Source organism: Cheilinus undulatus, linkage group 13, assembly GCF_018320785.1.
Source record: "Cheilinus undulatus linkage group 13, ASM1832078v1, whole genome shotgun sequence".
NCBI lineage: Eukaryota > Metazoa > Chordata > Actinopteri > Labriformes > Labridae > Cheilinus > Cheilinus undulatus.
Window position 1 is genome coordinate 1,271,193 of NC_054877.1, and position 22,716 is coordinate 1,293,908.

Genomic DNA, 22,716 nt, shown 5'->3' on the forward strand with positions numbered 1-22,716 from the left:
AAGTAAAGTGGTTTGTAGGCTGTTGAGGGTCCTTCTCACCTTTATCTGGAGGATTGAGGAACCACATTTAGCCTGATGGTACCCTGCAAAGAGAGAGAGCTAGCTGCTAACTTTAGCCACACTCTACTGAGCACCAGGCTCACATCAGAAACCCAGAGACCCTGGGACGAGTCTGTTTTCTGAGCATGTCCTCCACTGTAGACGAGTCAGTTAAACAGCGTTTTTGGGAACATCCTTGGGGGGATGTTACTGAGGACAGAGAGCTGCTGATAGCTGGAAAACACTCTCTAACATCGGTCTGCTGTCATCTATCCGGGACACAGCGGCGTCACCTGTAGCCTGGAGGCTCATGGACACACAGACTCTCTGACTGCTGACGACGATTTCACTGACTTTTACTGTCAGAAACACCGAAAAGCTGTGGTTTTGGTTTTCATCAAACAGAACTGGCAGCACGATGTCAGGTCACATGACTAACATTAATGTGCACATGGCTGTAAGATGGTATGTTGTTGAGGACATGCTTTCATGTATGTGGAGTTAGTTCAACATAATGAACTCGGGCTGTCCGTGCTTTGAGCAGATAGGATCTTGGATTAGCTGAACTTTAAAGGGCATGTTCGTCTGTTTCCAGCCTTAAACCTCTGATGGCCTGGACGTCTCCTCTGTGCAAACGTGTGAGAGTAATGGGATGTTGCTGAAAAATAGAGCTAAAAAAACATCAATTGTGAAATGAAAAGTATAGCCTATTACAGAGAGACAGACATGTCATAATGGTCATAATGATAATAATCAGGATGAAGTGAGCCGGGACACGATGAGAAAAGAGGAGAATAAGTCCAAAAAGGGATAAGGAGATGACTGCAGTCTGACTGCGGTGAGAGAGAGGGGGAGGGAGTGGTCCCAGCACTCCAATTGACTTAATTTGGTGTCTTGTTTAAAAGCAGCCAGTCTGAAAGACGGTGAATCACGGAGTCTGCCCACTCTGACTCCAAACCACCTGCCCTGCCTGTTGTTTGCTTGTTATTGACGTGACAGTGTGGTTGGACAACAGGTTCTCCTCGTCCGCTCTTTAATTACAGTTTACTAAAAAACTCCTCAACATTTGACTTCAAACATGAGTGAAATTACAGGATCGTGTCCTGGTAAACCAGAATTAAAGCATTTTCTCTGTTGTTATTTATTTTTATTCAACCAGGAGAGAAAAAGTCACTGAGATTAAAAATCTATGGAAGCATGAGCCGCCTTCTCTAATCTAACCCCCTCATACAAATATCCACCAGTGAAGACCACGGAGAATCCACGCTTGTTTTTCTAGGATAATCAGACATACAGTGTTTAACAGATTTATCAGACCACCTGTCTCAGAGACCATCCAGCATCATGAAGTGCTTTAATGCGGACTCTTTCATTTTCAGCTCTCCACGTTTTACCATTTTGAACAGGAATGAGGAATTTCAAACTGAATTCACCCAAATTTGAGCCGGCTCACTGGGCTTCTCTGAGAAGTCAGAAATGAATCAAGCATAACATTCAACCACTAAAACTCATTTTTCTGTTCAGGAATGACAGTAAATAACTATAATTTGACATATTAATCAAGAAATATTCATGTGCTTTACTATTTTTTCAGTTTTTTTGTAAATCAGTAAATCAATTCTATTTTAGCATTAAAGATATCATTTGGGTTAAAGAGCTTCTACATATTGGTGTATTAACCATTGCAGAAACATCAAAAATAATTTTGGTAATTACCAATGCTGTTAATTTAGGGCAGCTGTGGCAGAAACCTGACTGTGGTTAGGGTTAGGGTGGTCTCATACATTTGTTAAGCACTGTATGTCAGGGAGCTCTCAGGTCATGGAAAACCTGGAAAACAGCTGGTCATTCCCAGTCATGGAAAACAGCTGGTCATTCCCAGTCATGGAAAACAGCTGGAAAATGGTAGAAAAGGCCAAATCTTCCTTTAAATGGTGTTCTGACAGGGATTTTTAAAACAGTGATACTCAGTGTGTGGCTCTTTTAGGTCTTAATTTTGAATATTATTCCCCAGAAAACCTTAAAAAGGGAAACTTTTTTGCCAATTTCACCATTTTTGCCACTTTTCACCTCTTTAAGCTATCTTTGCCATTAAACACTTTTTTATTGGTTTTTTTTTTTTTGTTTCTTTGTTTTTTCTTTTTTAATTTTTTGGCCATTTTGCAACTTTTTTGCAACAAATTTTTGCCACTTTCACTCCATTTCTGCCCTTTAAAACCATTTTTTTGCCACATTTCGCCCATTTAAGATACCTTTTGCCTCTTAATACCCCTTTTTTCTTTTTTTTTTTGCCCATATTTGCAATTTCTTCATGACACTTTTCCTCAGTGTTGCCACTTGAATCCTATTTTTGCTAATTTTTTAAGCTTTTTTGTCACTCTTCATCCAAAAAAGCAACCTTTTGCCATTACATACCACTTGTTTCCTATTTTTGTCACTTTTCACTCTTTTTTCTGTCACCTTTTTGCCACTTTTGGACCATTTTTGCCACCTCTAACTCATTTTTTTGTCTCTTCTCACCCATTTTTGCTATTGTTGGACCATTTTTCACTTATTCTCCCCATTTTCATCCCTTTTCACCCATTTTAGCCGTATTTTGACCTTTAACTAATGTTTTATTGCCACTCTTCACCACTCAGATTGCGGCTCTTGCTCTTTGGGATCTTTGCGGGGCAGACACTGTCATGTTATCCTCCCTGTAAATACTGAATAACTCCACCAGTCCCGCCGTGTTGCTAACCTATGTTAGCTTCTTAGCACTGAGGCTGCTTCCTCTTCTTCTCTGGTGCTTAACAGCGGCTCACATACCACGGCGCCACCTACTGTTTTGGAATGTGCAGTCTCATGAGAAAGACAACAGCCTTTACTATCGGAGGATTTTATCTGTTAATTTTTATTATCGGGATAATAAAAATATGTAAAATATATGCAACACCAGCCGATAATTTATCAGTACCGATAATTATCGTGCATTTCTGTGATTGATCTCTTCTTTTCTAAACTCAAATGTAATGTTTTTATTATGTTTGACACAGTGAGAACAACAGAAATGTTAAAAAAAACACCAAGTGCATCAAATGCATCAGTAATCGATTATGAATCGAATCGTAGCCCTCTGAATTAAATCATGAGATGCCTAAAGATTCCCACCTCAAATAAAATGGGTTTCTTTTAGTCCTCCAAAGACAGGTGTGTGTTCTAGTTCTTCCAAGTCCTCTGAATAAATGCGGCTCCATTTTTCTTGTCTCTAAGCAGACAGGCACACCTCCAGCTGTCCTCCCTCCATCATTTCACTGTTTGACTTTCTTTATCAGCTCTAAGTTTGAAGTTGCAGAAAAGCTAAACTTGCATGATTCTGTTTTCACAATAGTTGATAAGCCGCTTCAGGAGGCGTGTCATTGATGACATAGCATCATGAACCCAGCGTGTTATCAGGTACAGGCCTTTCTAAACGGAGTTAGAGTAGAAACAGGAGGTGCATTTATGGATGTGTCTGTCTGCAGAGATTTTAAAGACTTTAGCTGTAAACCACCTGAAACAATCCCAGAACTCTGACTCCTGTAATGCCGTGAGTTTCTGCCACGTCTCCTCTCTCAGCTGTATTACTTAACCTTATCTAAGTCAGTAGGCAAAGACCAGCCAAGCCTCACCATCTCTGCTCTTACCCTAAAACTCTGCAGAACTGTAGGATTCAGGCCGTTACCATGACGAGCCTCAGAGAGTTGACAGATCACGTCAGTCTTCATGTGGCGAAGAATTGTTGACCTGTTTGTCTTTTTTATTTGTCATTTTTTTAAATAATAGAAATAAATAAAGACATGCAAAAATCTGAATCAATCAAAGTAGGAGAGAAGGAAAAGCAACAACCCACTGCATCCATAGAGGATGAAGTTTAGACCTTAATAGTCCCTTTAGATCTGAATAATGAACTCAAGCACTGTTCAGGCCCAGGCCTTCACCTCTGCAGCCATTACAGATATACAGATATCAGTGTCTTTCTTTTATAACATGAACGTTTGGCGTGTTGTAACTGACATGTGATTGTGATTGTCCAGATACTGCAGCTGTTATTCTCCTTGGTTTGTCCTGATGTCTGTTAAGAAGACTCAGTAGAAACCAAACAGCTTCAGACAGACTAAGCTGTCTGAATCTGGAAATACAAAAAAGATTTTCTGTTTCATCTGTAGAGACTTCCTCTGCAGCGTATATTTATGTAAATTTAATCAAAACATTCAGTATCAGGCATTAAATATCAAAGCTGAAAGACAGAGACTAAAAACCTCCAGACCAAGGCAGGAGCAGCTCCACGCTTCTGTGTCATTGCTCCATCTGCTGGTCACTGAGGACATGTGTAGTATTTATATGACAATCCTCTCTCTCCACCTGTCCTTGTTATTTACCTGCTGTCCTCTCTTCTTTAAATCAGTGCTGTCTGTGAGACATTTTAAAGCTCCCTACATTAACTCCTTTATTTAAAGCTCCCTACATTAACTCCTTTATTTAAAGCTCCCTACATTAACTCCTTTATTTAAAGCTCCCTACATTAACTCCTTTATTTAAAGCTCCCTACATTAACTCCTTTATTTAAAGCTCCCTACATTAACTCCTTTATTTAAAGCTCCCTACATTAACTCCTTTATTTTAAAGCTCCCTACATTAACTCCTTTATCTTAAAGCTCCCTACATTAACTCCTTTATTTAAAGCTCCCTACATTAACTCCTTTATTTTAAAGCTCCCTACATTAACTCCTTTATCTTAAAGCTCCCTACATTAACTCCTTTATTTAAAGCTCCCTACATTAACTCCTTTATTTAAAGCTCCCTACATTAACTCCTTTATTTTAAAGCTCCCTACATTAACTCCTTTATTTTAAAGCTCCCTACATTAACTCCTTTATTTTAAAGCTCCCTACATTAACTGCTTCTCTGACCTTTATTCCTTCTCTTCTTGCAGTCACAGATGAAGATACGGTCAAGAGGTACTACGCCAAGTTTGAGGAGAAATTCTTCCAGACGTGTGAGAAAGAACTTGCCAAGATCAACACCTTCTACTCAGGTAACCGCTGTGACTCTTTCAGCGATGGTTCTAAGAGCAAACGTGTCTTTCAGTCGTCTCTCAGAGCTTTCAGAAAGGTTGGGACAGTCATCAGTTTCCTCCTCTGGGATTTGGTCCTAGTCAGGAGAAGAATCAAAGGTCACTGATACAGCGCTGATACGCCAGAGTAAAAGCACTGATTCTTGTGTCTCTGTTGATTGAGAGCATTCTTGTTATCTTAACAACGTGGAGAATAGTTTGATAGTTTACTTGGATAGAACTTTTAGATATTCTTTTTAAAAATGCATTTAAAAATCACAACAATGAGACCTGGGTATTTAAAGGTCAGTCCTGCCATAGCGCCCTGTTTTCTGAGTAAATGCAGGCGTTTATTTAAATCATAACACTTCTGAATGGAAGAACATCAGTTACTGTGAGCGAGCAGATACTACATGTGTATTCACCCCTCAGTCTACTTCATATCATGGAGTTAAACCTGCCTGTTTGAGCAGCGTTACCTCCACTTTTTAACTATTTCTATTCAGTTCACTGTAACTTTATTTGTATAGCACATCTCAGACAAATTTAAACTCAAAGGACAAAGTTTAGAGTTGTACCAGCGATAACTTCAGCTTCCTGACTTTCTCTCTGGACTGAAAAGGAAGTGAAGATGGATTCTGGTCTCTGTTTTTGTGGACCAACTATCAGGATTTCTGTTGAATCTGAGTAGCTGATAGCGGTCGCTCTGATTTGGCATCTACTGCTCAGCTGTTAGGAGAGTTTGATCATCATCCCTGACCTCTCCCAGCTTCTCCTTTCAGTCCAGAACCACTTTAGTGTTGGGGCAGTCTAATGCCCTTATATGGACGTAAGAACGGCGTGGGCATGCACAAGCCTCTATCTAAGATGCTGTTCATTAAATTAAAAAAGCACACCTGCAAACGGTGAAACTCAGCGTGTGGCTCTGGAGCCACTGTGGCTCTTTTGTGTCTTGATTTTAAATATTCCCCCAGAAGATCTTAAAAAAAAAAAAAAAAAAAAAAAAACTTTTTGCCCTTTTTCACCTTTTTTCACCCATTTAAGCTACCTTTTGCCATTAAATACCACATTTTCCTCTTTTTTTGCCCATTTTTGACACTTCTTTGCAACTTTTTACCTATTTTTTTGACCGCTTCTATTCAATTTTTGCCCTTTTCACAGCTTTTTCACCCGTTTAATTTACCTTGTGTCATTAAATACCACTTTCCTAGTTTTTGCCCATTTTTAACCACTTCTTTTTTTCCACTTTTATCCAAATTTTGCCCCTTTTTCATCAGTTTTTTTCACCACTTTTCACCCATTTAAGCTACCTTTTGCCTTACAATACCACTTTTTTCCTATTTTTTTGCCCATTTTTGCCACTCTGGACTGCTTTTTTTCTCATTTTAGTCACTTTTCACTCAATTTTTTTCCACTTTCATACCATTTTTACCACCTGTAACTCATTTTTTTGTCACTGCTCTCCCATTTTTGCTACTTTCTGACCCTTTTCCTCCCCATTTTTGTTGCTTTTTGACCATTTTTTGCCACCTTTAGCTTTTTTTTATTGCTACGTCAAGCTGTTTTTGCCACTTTTCACCACTTAGATTGGCTCTTGTAAAGGTATTTTTCAACCATTTGGCCCTTTGGTTGAGCAGGATTGAGTATCACTGGCGTAGGGTTTTCTTAGAACTTTCTAAGGACCAGTTTAAAGACCAGTCTTCAGAGACGGTGGTGAATGAGGCCCAGGGCTTTTTACCCTCAAAGTTTGAGCTCAGTCACTGAAACACTGCTCTGATTATATTCAGCTCCTTGTGCCGTGCATGGCGCTCTGTCTTCATATCTTTCCTGCTCATTCTTCCAGAAAAGCTCGCTGAGGCTCAGCGGCGATTCGCCACACTGCAGAACGAGCTACAGTCATCACTGGATGCCCAAAGGGAGACCTGGGCTAATGGGCGGGGCCTTCGGAGGAGGAAGACGGTGTTTGCTCTGTCCCAGCAGGAGCGATGCAAGCACAGGAACATAAAGGACCTCCAGCTGGCCTTCTCTGAGTTCTACCTCAGCCTCATACTGCTGCAGAACTATCAGGTTACACACTCACACACACACTCGTCTATGTGGACAGAAAACATTTTCCTCTCTTATAACCCTCTCACCGTAAAACTCACCTCCCAGTATAAACCTCGTTTTCTGGGTTAAAGGTTAAAGTGTGAGTCCCAGAAACAAGTAACACCAAAGATATAGTTATTTCTTTATTTTACTGTGAAAATCATAAAAAGGTGTTTGTCTCTTCACCTGTTTGAGACTCGTGGTTTAAATCCCTCAAGAACGGACTTACCGCTGAAACGAGCTTCAGGGTGTTTTACTCCTGGGTCATTTGGAGGTGTGTTAACTGTGGGGGGGGGGGCTCACTGTTGATCCAGACCAACTCTAGAATCAAATATTTGATAAATAAGCTCATCTGCATAAATGTCAGTGAGATATTCGACCTCAATGCTGTTCTAAGTCATCTGTGACTCCTTCAGCTAACTGGCATCTTAGCCCCGTTGCATTTGTTCTTTATGATTAAACTGAATGCACACGAAACGACCAGAGGAAGATGCAACGATCCATCATTTATCCTCCAAACCAGGGATTCTCAACCTGTTCTATTATAAAGTGAAGCTCTGGTATTTCATATTTAACCTGAATAATAACCACTTTTATTAAATAAACAAACTTTAATTCATCTGGGTAGAAAGTAGCCCTCTTAAAAATGTTTATCCTTTTGTTTAAAACAGAATTAAAATACATTAAAAATAGCTAAAATGGGTTAATAATGGCAAAAAAAATGGTGGGAAAGGTGGTGCTGGATTTGAAGAGTAGTAGTAATAGGTTATAAATACAAAAAAAAGATAAAAGTAGCAGAAAAATAACCAAAAAATTGCAAAAATGGGCATATGAAGAGTTAAAAGGGGATTCAAAAGTGCCAAAAATAGGTGGAAATTTGGTGAAATGGGATGGAAATTGATATTAACTGGCACAAAGGGTTAGCTGAGGCAGAAACAGTCAGAAACCGTCAAAATGGGCATATCAAATTGTGAAATGTGGCTTAAAAAGTGTTAAAGAGGGATAAATGGTGGCAATAATGTGAGAACAGAGCCAACAGTAGGCAGAGAGTGGCAAGATTTGGTTTAGAAGTGACAAAAACAAGAAAAAAAATTATGGAAAGGGTTTAAAATGAAAAAAAAAATGGGTTTTAGGTTGAAAAAATGGGTTTCAATTGGCAAAATTGGACGAAAACGTGATAAAAATGGGTTAGAATCAGGCAAAATTGGTGTAAAGTGGCAACAGTGTAATTTAAAAATGTTCCTAGTTTTTTTAAGTCACCTGGAGACCCCCTCTCTGTGTCTCACGACCCTCAATGGGGTCCCGACCCCAGCGTTGAGAACCCCTGCTCTAAACTGTGATGAATCTTTGAGACCAGTCTGAGTCGGTGCTGTGTAGTCCTTCACTCTGACCTGTGGGCTGTTCAACAGAAACCTGAACCCTCGTGCTCTCCTCACTCCACCAAGTATAACAGCCGGACCAACATTTACAAACAGGACTATGGAGTTAAGTCCTGGTTTTCTACAGGCCCATGTCTGCACTTCTTTAGTTCTCTTCAGTTCTTCTGTGAGAGGCTTTTTCTCATCTCCAATCAGCCCTGATCACATGAAGTTCAGAGCTCTGAGAAACAACCCTCACATCCACCTGTAGACGCTGGGATCATCTCTTCAGACGGGGCAGGATTCCTGACTTTTCTGTCACTGGGGACTTTGCCTTCAAAGAATATCAAACATGATGACAAAATGAACCAGCAGCCACAGAACACTTGAATGTGCTCATGCAAAGGATCAGGGTCTGGACATGATGCATCAGAAATGTTTAAAGAACTTTAATCTCCTTCTGTTTAGTCATTTAGGTGACTGTAGTTTAGATGTTGTAGTTTGTTACGACTCAGAGAAAAGAAGCACACAACCGCTCTTCTTTAAAAACTTTCCACCTTAGCTGTTTTCATTTACTTTTTTCTGCAAATTTTCTGAGTGTTGATCTCTCTGAAGTTCCTCATTAGTAGTAACAAAAATCCAAACAGGAAGTAAACTATGCTGAGCTTAGAAAAAGTGCAAAATAAAAGCGCAACTAGCTCTAAATGTATTGATGCACTGCTCGGCAATGCTAACAGGCAGTTTCTTGATCAAATGTCTTAATTATTGAGTTCTCTAACCCAGGAGAGTCAAACTCAGTCACAGCAGGGGCCAGATTCTGGATTCAGGTCTAACCTGAGGGCCTAACAGGGTCCCCTTTTTAACCAGAAGCTGTCAACCTTATTTTACCACTAATAAAATATGAAATAAAAACTTAGTACTGATGATAAATGACGTTTAAAAAGTTAAAAAGATAAGTTTAAAGGCTCACAATCTGAGAAAAGTAAATGTATTAGTTCAAAAAGGTCAAAACATGAAAGAAAATTTATCATCATAAAATTTGAAGTCAAAATATGATTCAGCATTTTCAATTGTGAGTCTAAAAGGTCAAGTATTGGATTATGAAGTCAAAGTTAAAAATACAAAATAACTGGTTAAAAGGTCAAAGTATCACTTAAGAATTAGATTTATGAATCTTAAAGCTCAAAATATTCTATGAGAAGTCAAAATTATGAGTTGAAATGCTCAAAGTATGAAATAAAAAAAGTCAAAATCCTAAGTTTGAGTCCTGATTGTGAGATGCTAAATTGAAAATGTGAAATTGAAACCTAAATTATTTTTTTTCCCCACATTCCTAACTTCTTCTAAATATTTTTACTGCTTACTTTTTCAGATTTTATGACTTAGCAAGGAAATCTTCAATCATCAGGATACGTTCACATTTTTATACTTGAGGGTGGGGTAACCCCTACCCTGAATCTGCAGACCTCAGACTGATGGACCAGTTAAAACAGAAATATTATATGATGTTCTGGGCCGGATTTAACTGTTCCACTGGCCGGATTTGGACCCTGGGCCTTGAGTTTGACACCTAGGCTCGAAACAGTTGCTGGGACTAAACTGGAGCTCTGCTGTTGCATTAACTGGGATCATCAGAGGGTCATTTTGTACATGCACTCCTCCATATTTATTAACAATGCTAAAGACTGTACTCCACAGAACAGCTGGCTCCGTCCTCCACTCTGCTGCAGTGCAGCACTCATTTAAATAAAACACCTGAAGGTCAGCATCATCAACTCCTCTCTTTGCACTGATTAGAAACAAAGACTCTAGCAGGAAGTGCTTCAGGTTGTCATGGTCTGAAAACTCATGTTGAAATGCACAACAGCTGAATTTTAAACATGCAAATAAAGAAGTGATTAATCCCCAATGACAACCAAAATACAGAGAATAAAGTAAAAGTCGGGTTTGACTGCTTTAGTACAGATTTAACACACACCCTGCTGTCCTGTGGAGCTCATTTAACCTTTGACCCTGGTTAAAATCTCTCTCTCCCTCTCTCTCTCTGTAGAATCTGAACTTCACAGGCTTCAGGAAGATCTTGAAGAAACATGATAAGATTTTGGAGACATCGAGGGGGGCTGACTGGAGGGTTGCTCATGTCGAAGTGGCCCCGTTTTACACGTGCAAGAAAATCACACAGCTGATCTCTGAGACGGAGGTGCACACCCCCATAGATATGCAGATTTCATATTGGCTTGAGAGCATCGCTGTAGTTAAAGGGTCATTCCTGTGCTTTTCTCTCTGCTGTTCTGTGAAATTGGCTGTGGTGATTCCAGTGTAATGTACTGGGATAAATGGACCCATTTTCACTGAAGGTGTCCTTAGAAATAATCAGCCTTTACACCACAGCCTTTCCTCTGGATCCAAGTAACCCATTAAAAAACCTTAAACAGTGTGAAAAATACAGCCTGCCATAGACCAGCTACCATTAAGGTCACTGAGTTTACTGTAAATGTAGTCTAGTGGCTTTACAGAGGACAAAACTACTGATTCTGCTCCACAAAGGATCTTTCATCAGCATGAAGGTAACTCAGTCCTGAATCTACTGGGACAGCTCAGCGCTGATCAAACTGATCCACTTCCTGTGCATTTAAACCCAGGAAGTATTTTAACAACAGTCGAGGTGTTAGAGTAACAGAATTCTCCTTTGACTACAGTGAAAGCATGAATGAGGAAGTCCCAGGAGTAAAACCAACCCTAACCCTCTCCCTGTCTCTCAGGCTTTGGTCACAACAGAGCTGGAAGGAGGTGACCGGCAGAGGGCCATGAAGAGACTGAGGGTACCCCCCCTCGGAGCTGCACAGGTCAGACATACACGAACACTGCACATTTTTATTCCTAAACCCCAGAAAGTCTAGATTAAACATGACGGCCTGACCGCTGATCTGAATTTTAATACATGGACTAAAAAGGGAAGCCGAGGATGCTGTCAGAGGATCTGGCCTTGGTCCTCTGAGTCTAACCAACAGTTTGTAACTAAAGCCAACAGAAGCAGACCTGCTGAACCATCAGCCTGAGCCAACAGGACAACCAAAGACCAAACTATCTGAGACATCATGCATGCATCTCTACGTCTGATTCACAGGAACTTCTGCTGCTTCTGTTCCTGTAATCAGGGCAGATCGACCATTCCTGAAGCAAAAAGCAGAGTCTTTGTGTCAGTGTTATTGTGGGGGCGCTCACACACAGATGCATGCAGTATCCACACCATAAGCATCACTAGGAGTTCAATGATCCATCGATGTGTATTGGTATATCGATTGGTTAATTATCCAATCAGATCGGTAGAAAGTCGGAACAACGATCTACACCGTCACATTTCAGCCAGGCATTTATTTTGAATCCTGTTGACAGCTTCCGCCTACCAGCGCCCCGACTAGCTGCTGGTAGCCGCAGTAGCTAATAATGAAGAGCTTCAGAGGATATCCTCTCCTCTCTCTGCTGGATGGACAGGTTTCAGACAGAGACTCCTGCAGGGTAGGGATGGGTATCAAACACTGGCACACAGTTTTACTTCATTCAGATACCCTGCTACCCCAAATTAAACACAGAAATGTGCTGATTTATTATAGACTCTTCTTTGAATGTTTCATCTCTAGATTGTTTTACTGTTGCAGTAACGTCTTTGCTCTGTTTGCACGTTCCTACCAATAAAATAATGGCATCTACCGACACATTTATTCATAGTTTGTCTGTGACACAGAGGCAGTATATCAGTTTAACTTGAGCCTCATGCATTAAGAAGTTACTCCGGTTTCCTTTTCTTATCCATGCACCAGTATCAGAAGAAACCCAAATGATTCTCAGCCGTACTGCAGGAGAGTGAAGATGTCTGGAACCCTTAGCATTCAGTGACTCAGATTTGACTGATCAGTCTCTCCAGACTACAAATACTCATCCTATTTTCACCAACATCTGTCACAGCCAACATTTCACCGACTACGTCTGTATGCTTTTATCCAAATACAAGTACAGTCTTTTTGTTACTTTTCATTTTGAATACAGAGACGTTTCAGAATTAAATATTACTGTGGTATTAAAGCTTGTCTCGGTATCACTAGATTTTAGCTCCTATGGTATCAGAATTCAGGATTCTGGTTTTAAGACAAACTCTACCTTGTGTTAACACAAGCCCAACAGGAGCGGCACATATAAACAGTTTATACGTTGTGTTTTCCTGGAGTGAACACCGTTCATGTGCTGCCTCAGACTCAGATGAGCTGACAGTGGACCTTCTTCATGTTTCTGTTGTGCTGAGTGTTCTAACTGTGTCCTGATCTGGTCTATGGTGTTGACTGTCCCATGTCCTCTCTCCCTCAGCCTGCTCCTGCCTGGACCACCTTTAGAGTCGGGCTTTACTGTGGAGTGTTTCTCGTCCTTATAGTTACCGTGGTGATTACAGGTAATGCAACCTACACTCACATACATACACGCATGCATCCAGAGTGTTTTAGCGTGAAGACATCTGAAACTCTTAGCATTCAGTGACTCAGATTGAACTTCCTTTAATATGACTGATCAGTCTCTCCAGACCACAAATACTCATCCTATTTTTACCAGCGTCTGCCTCAGCCTAGCAGCAGCATCAACACTGCTGTTACTCACTGTTCCTTAAAAGCTAGTCCCAACAGTTTAACCCTTAGAGCTCACCTGGCACGGACCCCCAGGCACATCCCTTTATAGATCACTTGGACGTTTGAACCGTACATCGTAGACTCTTAGTTGTTTTTTTTATCTGAAAGCTCTCTGTTGTGCCTTTCTGATCAAGTCCTCCGTGCACTCAGAGCTCTTAGAGAGCACTTTCTAGTGAGCCCTGAACTTGGCTGACTTTCTGGGGTCTCTGAGGACGGTGTCATAAATAACAAGAAGTCACAGGTTTATAAAATTACTGATAACTGTTGAACCGTAAGTCATAGACTTACTTCCTCTGAAATCTGACCATCTTGCCGTTCGTTTGCTACCATCGATGTCTCCGTAGCCCTAAAGGACGCCGTTCTAGTGAGCCTGGAACTTCGGTGTCTTTTCGGGGTCTGTACAGATTGAATCCACGTCGTTAGATCTGATAATAAGCGTCTTTTTATCCATTTTAATCCATTTTTAATCACTTACTTCGGCTTTTTGCCCAGGTCATTGCCATGGTGTTTACCGCAATGCATTGTGGGACCACTTGCGTCTCTACCGCTTTGAGGAATTGTGCAAATGAATCTTACAGCAAAAAGGGCATGGACTTTTTTCTCTGTATATATGTAGATATTTTGAAAACCGTTAACCGTTAATGTTAATTTTTTCACCGTTGTGTCCCCAAGAGATGGAGAACAAGTCTGTGCAAAGAAAAGGATTAGTCACTAATGTTTTCTGTGTGTTATGAATAAAAATCTCCGAGTTTCAATTTCAGAGTTGTTTTTTTCTTTTGTCTTTAGAGTCCAGTAACTTTAAAAATTCAAGTGTTACTACTGTAGTAGATATATTCTTAAAGCCCAGGTTGTCCTGATAAAAAGGATGTATAGAATCTGACTGTGCACCACAGGGCTGATGTTTTACAGCTTTTAAGACAAAAAGTCCAGACGAGACATGATGGTGAGAAAATAGCTGTGAGCTCTAAGGGTTAACAGTCCTTGTTGGAGCTGCAGTCTCTGTTCTTCAGAGAACGTCACACTGTGACTGTTAAATGTTCAGAAGTGACTGTATGCCTCTGAGATCTCAGCAGCTGCTCTCAGCGTGATATTTGAGCTATGGAAGCATGAAAGCAGGAAGAAAGACGCGTTTCTGTTAACATCAGGAAAAATCACCAACATTAGCTTCTCTGTAAAGCTGAAGACTGCTGACGCTCTCCTCTGCTACCTTTGGGTCACATTTTATTTTTGTCCTAAAACAGGATTTTTCTCTCTCTGTTTCCAGGAGCCGTGGTGATTCGAAGTGACGATGTGTGGCCAATGGTCCGGATCTACAGAGGGGGCTTCCTTTTGATAGAGTTTCTCTTCCTTTTAGGTACACACGCACAGAAATCAGTGTTTCTCAACCTTTTCAGCCCGCAACCCCCAAAATAAAGGTGCTAGTGACCGGGGACCCCACTGTACCTGAAGGTGGCTGAACACAGCCAGGCACATTCAAGAATAGTCGCGTACGGACAAGGCCGCCCATAAGGGGGGAAAATGGGAGAGCTTTCTGGGACCCAGCCAAACTGTGGGACAGCAAAATCATAGTCCACTGTAAAGTTAAGCTGTGGTATTTTATATTTTACCTGCATAATAACTCATTCAATTCATTTGTGTAGTAAGTAGCCCTCTTAAAAATTTAAATCCTTTTGTCAAAAACAAAATTAAGATAAGTTAAAAATAGTTAAAATGGATTAATAATGGCCAAAAATGGTGGGAAAGGTGGTGAAATTAGATCTTAAAAGTCAAAGAAATGGGTTAGAAATGCCAAAAATTAGATAAAAGTGGCATAAAATACCCAAACGTGGCAAAAATGGGTTAAAGTTGAGAAATGGGAATATATAGTAGTTAAAAGGAGATTCAAAAGTGGCTGAAATGACATTTAAGTGGCAAAAATAGATGGAAATTTGGTGAAATGGGATGAAAATTGATATCAACTGGCAAAACAGGGTTAGCAGACACAGAAATAGTCAGGAACTGGCAACACTGGCATATCTAATTGTGAAATGTGACTGAAAAAGTGGTAAAAGGGGTTAATAATGGCAATAATGGGTCAACAGAGTCAACAATAGGCAGAGAGTGGCAAGATCTGGTTTAGGAGTGGCAAAACAGGCCGAAAAAATTATGGAAAGAGTTTAAAACTGACAAAAAATGGGTTTTAAGTTGCAAAAATGGGTTAGAATCTGGCAAAACTGGTGTAAAGTGGCCACAGTGTCATTTGAAATGTTCGTAGTTTTTTTAAGGCAGCTGGAGACCCCCTCTCAGCGTCATGTGACCCCAACGTTGAGAACCCCTGGCATAGATTATTAAAAAGACTTGAGCTTTTCTGGTCATCATCACAAAGGGCTTCTCCACTGCAGGTCACACCTACCTATTCACTCACACACTGACAGCAGAGGTCACTACGGAGAATCGTCCATCAGCATCAGCTAATTCCATGCGCATGCATCCATACACATTTACACGCCACCAACAACGCAGTGGGAGTGATCAAGGACACACTGAACAGGTGACTGCAGGAGCTGAGGAGTGAACCCACAACCTTCTGATTGTGGGACAACCCAGGATGCACAGTGTTACTGGCATGACGTCCGTATCAGCAGGCAGCCTTTTATTCACAGACATTTCCCTGATGTGATTGTTTCATTTCTGTCTGCACAGATGTGGAAATGTCTCTCTCTGTCATATTTACACATTTTTGATGGCTTACCAGCCTGAACTGTCTAGACCAGTGTTACTCAACACTGCTCAACCAAAGAGCCAAATTGTTGAAAAATGCCTTTGCAAGAGCCACAATCTAAGTGGTGAAAAGTGACTGAAGTAGGCAAAAAGCTGTAAAAAGATGGGAAAATGGGGTAAAAGAGGCATTTAATGGCATTAGGCAGCTGAAATGGGCACAAAAATTACAAAGAAGCAGGATAAAAGTGGCTAAAGCTGATGAAGAAGGGCGAAAATGGAATAAAAGTGGCAAAAATGGTTGAAAAAACACTAGAAGAAGTGGTAAAAATGGGCTAAAAGCAACAGAAATGGAATAAAAATGGCAAAAAAAAAAGGGGGGAAAAGGGGCAAAATATGCATAAAATGGAGAAAACTGGGTGAAAAGTAGCAAGAATGGTTGCAAAGTCACAAAACTGAGTTAGAGTGGTCAGAAAGCAGCAAAAAATGAGTGTAAAGTGACTTAAATGGGCAAGAAAAGATGGGAAAATGGGGAAAAATTGGCATTTAATGGCAAAAGGCAGCCGAAATGGGTGAAAAATTGAAAAGAAACAGGATAAAAGTGGCTAAAACTGATTGAAAAGGGCAAAAAAAGTGGTAAAAAATGGTCGAAAAAAGCTAAAAGAAGTGGTATAAATGGGCTAAAAGCAGCAGAAACTGGTTAAAGTAGTAAAAAAATGTAAAACAGGGACAAGAAATTGCAAATAGGAGCAATGGAAATATACAGAGACAAAAATAAAGGTCGACCGTTAGGTTTGACCCTTACAGCCCACTGTAGAAGTGTAGGAAACAAACTGATTAATGTGACAAAGAGAGAATTTATAAGGTCAAAGTTTCCATTTTCAAGGTTTTCTGAAGAATTTCAAATTAAGACATAAAAGAGCCACATGTGGCTCCAGAGCCACATGTTGAGTATCGCTGGTCTAGACGGTCAAACAGTGCATTCAGAAAATCTTCCGACCCCCTTCTTCTGCTTGGAGTTTGCAGAAATCTCTAAATAAAAGCTAAGCGGGTTTTCCTGTACATTTCCACTCCTCTATAAATCAGATCAGTGGAGGGCTGCAGTGATGGTTGTCCCTCTAGAACTTTGCCCCATCTCTACAAGATCTCTGGAGCTCAGTCAGAGGGACCATCAGGTTCTTGGTCTCCTCTCTCACTAAGGTCCTTCCCTCCGATGGTGCCCAGCTCCAGAAGAGTCCTGGTTGGTCCAAACTTCTGGAGGCCACAGTTCTCTTGGGAACCTTCAGAGCAGCAGAAATGTTTCTGTAGCCTCCCCCAGATCTGTGCTTGTGCCAGTTCTGCAGCTCTGCAGCTCCTTTGACCTTTGACCCTGGGTTTTACACTGAGAGTCCCTCTATAGAGGGGTGTGAGCCTTTAGCATCCTGTCCAATCAGGTTAATTTAGCACACGTAGACTCCAGTCAAGGTGTAGAAACATCTCAGCACAGACCAGAGACAGGGAACCTGAGCTACATTTACACCTGAACACTGATGTCAGTGTGATAGTTCAGTTTTTTTATTTTTGATAAATTTACTGTTTTTGTCTAAATTCTGTGCCATGCTGACATACACTGAGTGTAGATGAATGAGGATAAAATGAATTGAAATGACTGTAGCATCAGGATGAAACAGTGAAGGGGGTCTGCACACTTTCTCAGTGACCTGTCTGTGTCTACCATGTTCTTTCAAACTATCTAAGTAATATTTATCCATGCATTTACTCCCCAGGGATAAACACGTATGGTTGGAGACAGGCCGGAGTGAACCATGTTCTCATCTTTGAGCTCAACCCCAGAAACAACCTGTCACACCAACATCTGTTTGAGGTCAGATATGCTGCTAACAGAACCTGGACATGTGATTAAAGTCTCACATTAATATGATGGAGTAGTTCTGCTGTTTATCACACTCAGAGTTCCTCTGACCGCTCACACTGACCGTGTTTGTGTGCTTTCTGTGCGTGCAGATTGCAGGTCTGCTGGGGGTGCTTTGGTGCGTCAGCCTGCTGTCCTGTCTGTTCAGCGATAACATCCTGGTACCCATGCAGGCCAACCCTCTGGCTCTCTACGGCTTCTTTTTCCTCTTCTTCATCAACCCGTTCAAGACCTGCTACTACAAGTCACGCTTCTGGCTGCTCAAACTCTTGGTATGATCACAAACTCTGCACACTGATGTACTGTTTGGTCTACTTCATGTTCAGATCAGAAAATAGATGTAATGTCTCTGACCGGGGTAAATAACACTGTTTTATTTCACATCCTGATTTGTTTTGGAAAGATTGGGGTTCATTTCCAAACTAAAACCACAGCAGCCAAAGTCCTAACATGCTGCTCCTGTTGATGTGAGGTCAGCCTGCAGACTCTTTAACTGAGTGTTTGTGTCCACTACCTCATTCTCTGGTCATTACCAAAGATTAGACTATGGATACGGTTCAGCTTTAAGGTTGATTGGTAACCGAGAGCTCTGCCGACAGGAAACAGTCTGGACAGCCCTCAGAGTACTAGTGATGACACACCAATCTCCCCGTCTTACTTTGACTCCATTTTACTCCTGAAAAGGGCCAAAATACTTGAAAATCCTTCAGTTCCTTTCCCTCTGCGCCCTGTCTGTGTCTTACCCTTCCTAGAGGGTCCAGTTCAGAGAAACAGGTTCAAAAGGTCAGAACATGAAAAGTCCAAAAAATGTTTTTAAAAGGAAAATATATGAGGTTAAAAGAAATTAATCATGAGAAAAAATAGAAATCATGAGTTTTTGATGTCCAAATATGAGATAAAATTAAAAATCATCAGTTTTAAAGGTGAAATTATGGGATAAAATTGTAAATCATGAGTCTTAACGGTCAAAATATGAGATTAAATACATAATAATTAGTTTTAAGGGTCAAAATGTAAGGGAAACAAGCCAAAATCATGAGTTCTCAGGGTCAAAATATGAGGGGAAAAAGGTCTAAACCATGAGTTTTAAAGGTTCAAATAGGAGATAAGATTCAAAATAATACATTTTTAAGTTCAAACTATGAGATAAAACTGGAAATCACATGTCTTAAAGGTCAAAATAGGACAAACAATATCAAAATAATAAGTTTTTGATGTCCAAAGATGAGATAAATTTCAAAATGATAAGTTTTAAAGGTCAAATTATGAGCTAAAATTGTAAATCATGAGTTTTTTTAAGTCTAAATAAGAAATACAATACAAAATAAGGATTTTTAAGTGTCAAAATGTGAGATAAAATTCAAAATCATGAGTTTTCAAGGTTGATATATGAGATTAGTTGGAAATCATAAGATAAAGATAAAAATAATATTTACAGTAATATATGATACAGATAAAATATGGTCATCTTTATTTTAACACATTTTTATGACTTAAGAATATTTTAAATCATTGAGGTTAAGTTTACATTTTTATACTGGAAGAAATCTGCAGATTTCCTACTGGTTGGCCAGTTATAATAAAAATACTAATGATCCTGCGGGCCGGCTGTAACTGTACCGTGGGCCGGATTTGGCCCCCGGGCCTTGAGTTTGACACCCCTGCTCGATCAGAACGTTTTCTAGCGAGCCTAGAACTTGGCTGACTTTCCAGGATCTCTAAAGGTTTAATCCACAACAGTAACTGTGATATTGGACGTCTTTTTATCCAGTTATAATCCATTTTTCGATCATTCCTGCCGTACCCGGTTAGCCGCTAATTGTCTGTATCCCAGAATGCATTGCAACTGGACTGTGGCAACCAATGGCATACTATTGTGTTGTCACATCATGCTTTGCTGAACAGAGCATGTGCACAGACTTCGGAACTGAATGAGAGAGCCTGAATGAGTCAGAGAAAGAGACACAGAGAGGCCGTGAGGTGTCCCTCGGAGTCTCTGCTTTAAATAATGACTCAAATTCCTCAAAACACAAGGACTTTTTTATAAAAATGTGAACATTTTAAAGAGTTTTTGTCACAGAATGATTATTTTTTAATTCTTCAGTCCCAAAGAGATGAAAAAACAAGTTTGTGCAAATAAACCCCCTCATCATTCACTAATGTTTACTGTTTAATACATACAAATCTTTGATTTCTGATTAGTTTTTCTTTTGTCTTTATAGTCCCATAACTTTTTCAGAATTGCAGTGACATTACTGCAGCACACAGATTCTTAAAGCCCAGGTTGTTCTGAACAGAAGGATGTTTAGAGCTTGGCTGTGGACCACAGCGTTAATGTTTTTAAGACAAAGAGTCCAGGAGAGACACCATGGTTAGAAGTAGCTGAGGGTTCAGAGAGTTAAATTTAAATTTAAAGAACGATTAAAGAATTTAAAGACAAAGGAATGTCTTGTAGGTTAGAAAGGCCAGAAACTAGAGCCATCTGTCCATTTTTAAGTCTGTGTTGACTGTGATAACGTTTATACAGCTGTCCTCTGTAACCATGATGAAAACGTTTTTTAATCTTATTATTTCATGTAAGAGATCGACACAGTCCGGGTCTGATATAGGACAGACTATCTGTTGTCCTTCCCTGTAGTTTGTCTCTACTGAGCGCGCTCAGACTCACACTGACCCACATTCAGAGACATGCTGACGCACGCTCATACGTCTCTCCTGTGTCATAGTAATGTCCTCCTGTCCCGCCTTCAAACCTCCTGAAAAATCTTTGCCTTTCTCCGTAGTTCCGCGTGGTGACGGCTCCGTTTCACCGAGTTGGCTTTGCAGACTTCTGGCTGGCTGACCAGCTGAACTCTCTGGTGGTGGTTCTGATGGATCTTGAGTACATGATCTGTTTCTACAGCTTTGAACTGGACTGGAAAAAACATGATGGACTCATCAGCAGTTCAGGTAAGAGTGAACCCAGGAGCCACTGTGTGGGTTTCTGTGAATAAGGGTGCCTAACGATGACCACATCCTCTCTGTGTCAGTCTCTGAAGGTAGAGACGTCTGTAATTCCTACTCCTACGGCGTTCGCGCCGTGATCCAGTGTCTTCCTGCTTGGTTTCGGTTCGTCCAGTGTCTGCGCCGTTACCGTGACACCAAACGGGCCTTCCCTCACCTGGTGAATGCTGGGAAATACTCCACCTCTTTCTTTGTTGTCACCTTCGCTGCCCTGTACAGCACACACAAAGGTATGATGGAGACTCAAAGGTCCTCCATGTTTGGGCTTATTCTCTCCAGCTCTGAACTTTTGATGTTAGCACCAGAACTGTAGAAAGAGAAATACAGGAGGAAGTCAAGGTCAGGCTGGTTAACTTCACTGACTCTGCTCAAACGCTCATCAATAATACTGACAGGAATGACTGCATTTCTAATGCCTCATGTCAGTTTACAAGAATGTCTCACACAGCTGTGGCGGTCCCTTCTGGAAATACAAACACAGAAAATTACTTTGCATGGATATATTGAAGATTATAATTTTTCCAGTTTTTTTTTTCCACCGAAAACGTGGTGGCACCATGACAAAGAACTGACACTTCAGGATTTAAAATCTTTACAAATTAATGAATATTGATATCAATAATTAGGTCGGTTGTAGGTGAAAAGATTAGCTCAATGAAAGTAAAATGAAATGTTGATGTATGATTTTTTTAAAGCTACCAAATGAAAAGCACATTTTTCGCACTTAACACCAACGGTGAGTCTGACCTATGCCACAGTGGAGCAGACCTGATATTTCCAGTGCTAACACAAATTTACATCCCAGTTTGACAGTCCTGTAGAGCAGGGGTTCAGCCTTTTCAGCCCTTGACCCCCAACATAGAGAAGTCAGAGACCGGGGATCCCCACTGTACCTGAAGGTGGCTGAACACAGCCATGAACATTCAGGATAGTCATGTGGAGACAAGGCTGTCCATAAGGGGGGAAAGATGGCCCAGCCAAACAGGGGCCAGCAAAATCCTGGTCCACTGTAAAGTTAAGCTGTGGTATTTTATTTTTAACCTGAATAATAACCACTCTTATCAAAGAAACAAATATCTTTTTAACTCATTGGTAGCCCTCCTGAAAATGTTCAATCCTTTTGTTTGAAACAGAATGAAAATACATTAAAAATGGCTAAAATGGGTTGTAATTAGCAAAAACAGGCATATGAATTGGTAAAAGGGGAATAAAAAAGTGTTGAAGTAGAAAAAATTGGTGCAAATTTGGTGAAATGAGATGAAAATTTATATAAACTGGCAAAAAAGGTTAGCCGAGGCAGAAATGGGTAAAACTGGATAAATGGGCATATCAAACTGTGAAATGTGGCGTAAAGAGGGGTTGGTAGTGGCAATAACGGGTCAACAGAGCCAAAAATAGGCAGAGTGTGCCAAGATTTGGTTTAGAAGCGGCAAAAACAGGCAGAAAAAACTGGTGGAAAGGGTTTGAAACTGACAAAAAATGGGTTTCAAGTGGCAAAAATATGTTAAAATTGGCAAAATTGGTGTAAAGTGGCAACAGTGTAAATTAAAAAATATTCCTAGTTTTTTAAGGCATCTGGAGACCCCCTCTCAGTGTCTCATGCAGTGTTAATGTCATTGACTAAAACTCTGACTAAAAATGTTTGTCAACAGCCTTTTATCCATGATTAACTAGACTAAGACTAACAAAAAGAGATCTGTGATGACTAAAACTGACAAAAACTAAGTTTAGTTTTCATCAAGATGACTAAAACGTGATGTAAAAAATGTTATGTAACGTAGTTTTCATCAGACATTCAAAATCTGTGATATTTCTCCACTGTGGGTAAATCTGTCAAAAACAATGCAGCTGTCTCTACTCTGCCTCTCA

General features: G+C 40.4%; 1 protein-coding gene across 2 annotated transcripts in view; it reads left to right on the forward strand.

The window, feature by feature from the left end:
* LOC121520051 (xenotropic and polytropic retrovirus receptor 1 homolog) overlaps positions 1-22,716 on the forward strand; it is a 67,752-nt gene that overhangs the window by 35,427 nt on the left and 9,609 nt on the right. For both annotated transcript variants that reach the window (XM_041803282.1, XM_041803283.1), the window contains exons 3-12: positions 4,994-5,095; positions 6,957-7,180; positions 10,610-10,759; positions 11,322-11,405; positions 12,922-13,003; positions 14,500-14,589; positions 17,699-17,796; positions 17,937-18,116; positions 20,628-20,793; positions 20,874-21,077. In XM_041803282.1, coding sequence (XP_041659216.1) covers positions 4,994-5,095; positions 6,957-7,180; positions 10,610-10,759; positions 11,322-11,405; positions 12,922-13,003; positions 14,500-14,589; positions 17,699-17,796; positions 17,937-18,116; positions 20,628-20,793; positions 20,874-21,077 — 1,380 coding nt within the window. The remainder of the gene's footprint in view (positions 1-4,993; positions 5,096-6,956; positions 7,181-10,609; positions 10,760-11,321; positions 11,406-12,921; positions 13,004-14,499; positions 14,590-17,698; positions 17,797-17,936; positions 18,117-20,627; positions 20,794-20,873; positions 21,078-22,716) is intronic.